Consider the following 1451-nt stretch of genomic DNA (forward strand, 5'->3'; position numbering starts at 1 on the left):
CCAGCCTCGACCGTGACCGAGATCGGCTGCGTGTCGAGCGCCTTCTGGATCGCGCTCTCGCCGCGAATGTCGACGGTCTTGCCGATGCTGAGCTTGGTCTTGGAGCACGACGACTTGCAGGCGCTGTCGCTGGTCGTGTACGGGTAGTCCTTGGCCGAGCAGAGACCGGTCGACGAGATGTAGTCGAGCGCCTTGTTGGGCCAGCCGCCCTGGCAACCCTGGCCTGCGCTCTTGGCGCAGCTCACAAGCTGCTGCTCCGAGAGGTCGAGGAGCTTGCCCGTGACGATGCAGTGGCCCATGGCTGAAGCGCCGGCGGTGGCAAAGGCCCAGCAGCTGCCGCAGCTGCCCTGGTTCTTGACCGGCGGCATGCACTTGCTCGTCGTCCAGTCCTTGTCGGCGGCCTCGATCTGGGACTGCGTGAGCGTGGTCTCTTCGCGCTCGGCGCGCAGAACGCGGCGCGCCTGCTCCTTGTTGAACGAGCCCTTGACGTACGCCTCGAACTCGTGTGCGTTGAGAAGGGCAAACTGGTTGTTGTAGTCAAAGATGGCGCCCGGGTGCTTCTTGTTGAGGTCGGCGACGACCTCCTTGGCGTTGGCAAAGCGCGTGAGCTCGTCCTCGAGCTTGGCTTCTTCGGTCAGCGCCTCTTCCGTGTTCTGGGACGGAAGAAGACCGAGCGACTCGGCCGACTTGCCCGCATGGCTCGACTTCCACTGCTCGAGTTCCTTGGCGAGCGCGGTGCGGTCTGTGTCCGACATTTGGAGCGCGACGACCGACGACGCGGTGGCGAGGAGGGCGGTGAGGAAGATGAGCTTCATGGGAGATGTGGTCGAGGCAAAGCCAATGTGAAAATGAAGCGAGATATGGTCGCTGATGCGGCCGCTGGATGGATTTAGGAACTTGGGATCGCTACACATATGGTGGCGGGACTGTCGCTGTTTGCTGTTGGGGTATCTGTGTTTTATTTGTCAACGAGCGGCTGTTAGGCTATGGAAGGTCTGGCTGTCTAATCTCCCCAGCCGGTGCCTCGTCTGGGGTGCGTGCGGTGGCAGCCAAGGTGTTTGTGACTATAGAGTGGCACCGCGATAAGCGAAGAAGACGTAGTACGCTGTTTGATCGTAGAATTCTGAATCCTTATGAGAACAAGTCTTTTTCCTCTCATAAGTCAGCCGAAAGTAGCGCACGCGTAGCGCTCGGGAATAATCCCATCGTGTTTGATGGAAAATCATGGACGCGGTTGTTTCTCCGACAGTACGACGACTTGACTGCAGAGCGTTGTCTTGACAAAATACCATATTGAAAACGAACGGGCGAGATTTAGTAAATTGGGATTCAAGTTGATTGCTGAACAATGCATTATGCAGGTGGGGCCTATCGTTTTGGTGGAGCAAGACCGTACTGGACGCACCGTTTTGAATGTGGGGTTGTTTCCTCTTGGAAGCAACTTTATCCAC

At 57.9% G+C, this 1451-nt stretch overlaps 1 protein-coding gene across 1 annotated transcript; it reads right to left on the bottom strand.

Moving 5' to 3' along the window:
- Nucleotides 1–11: 11 nt before the first annotated feature.
- Nucleotides 12–815, bottom strand: SDRG_15489 (hypothetical protein; the record flags this gene model as incomplete). Its single annotated transcript, XM_008621664.1, has 1 exon — nucleotides 12–815. A coding segment is annotated over one exon (804 nt), but the record flags the coding sequence as incomplete, so codon positions are not given.
- Nucleotides 816–1451: the final 636 nt, after the last annotated feature.

This window comes from Saprolegnia diclina (assembly GCF_000281045.1).
Source record: "Saprolegnia diclina VS20 unplaced genomic scaffold supercont1.94, whole genome shotgun sequence".
Classification (NCBI taxonomy): Eukaryota; Oomycota; class Saprolegniomycetes; order Saprolegniales; family Saprolegniaceae; genus Saprolegnia; species Saprolegnia diclina.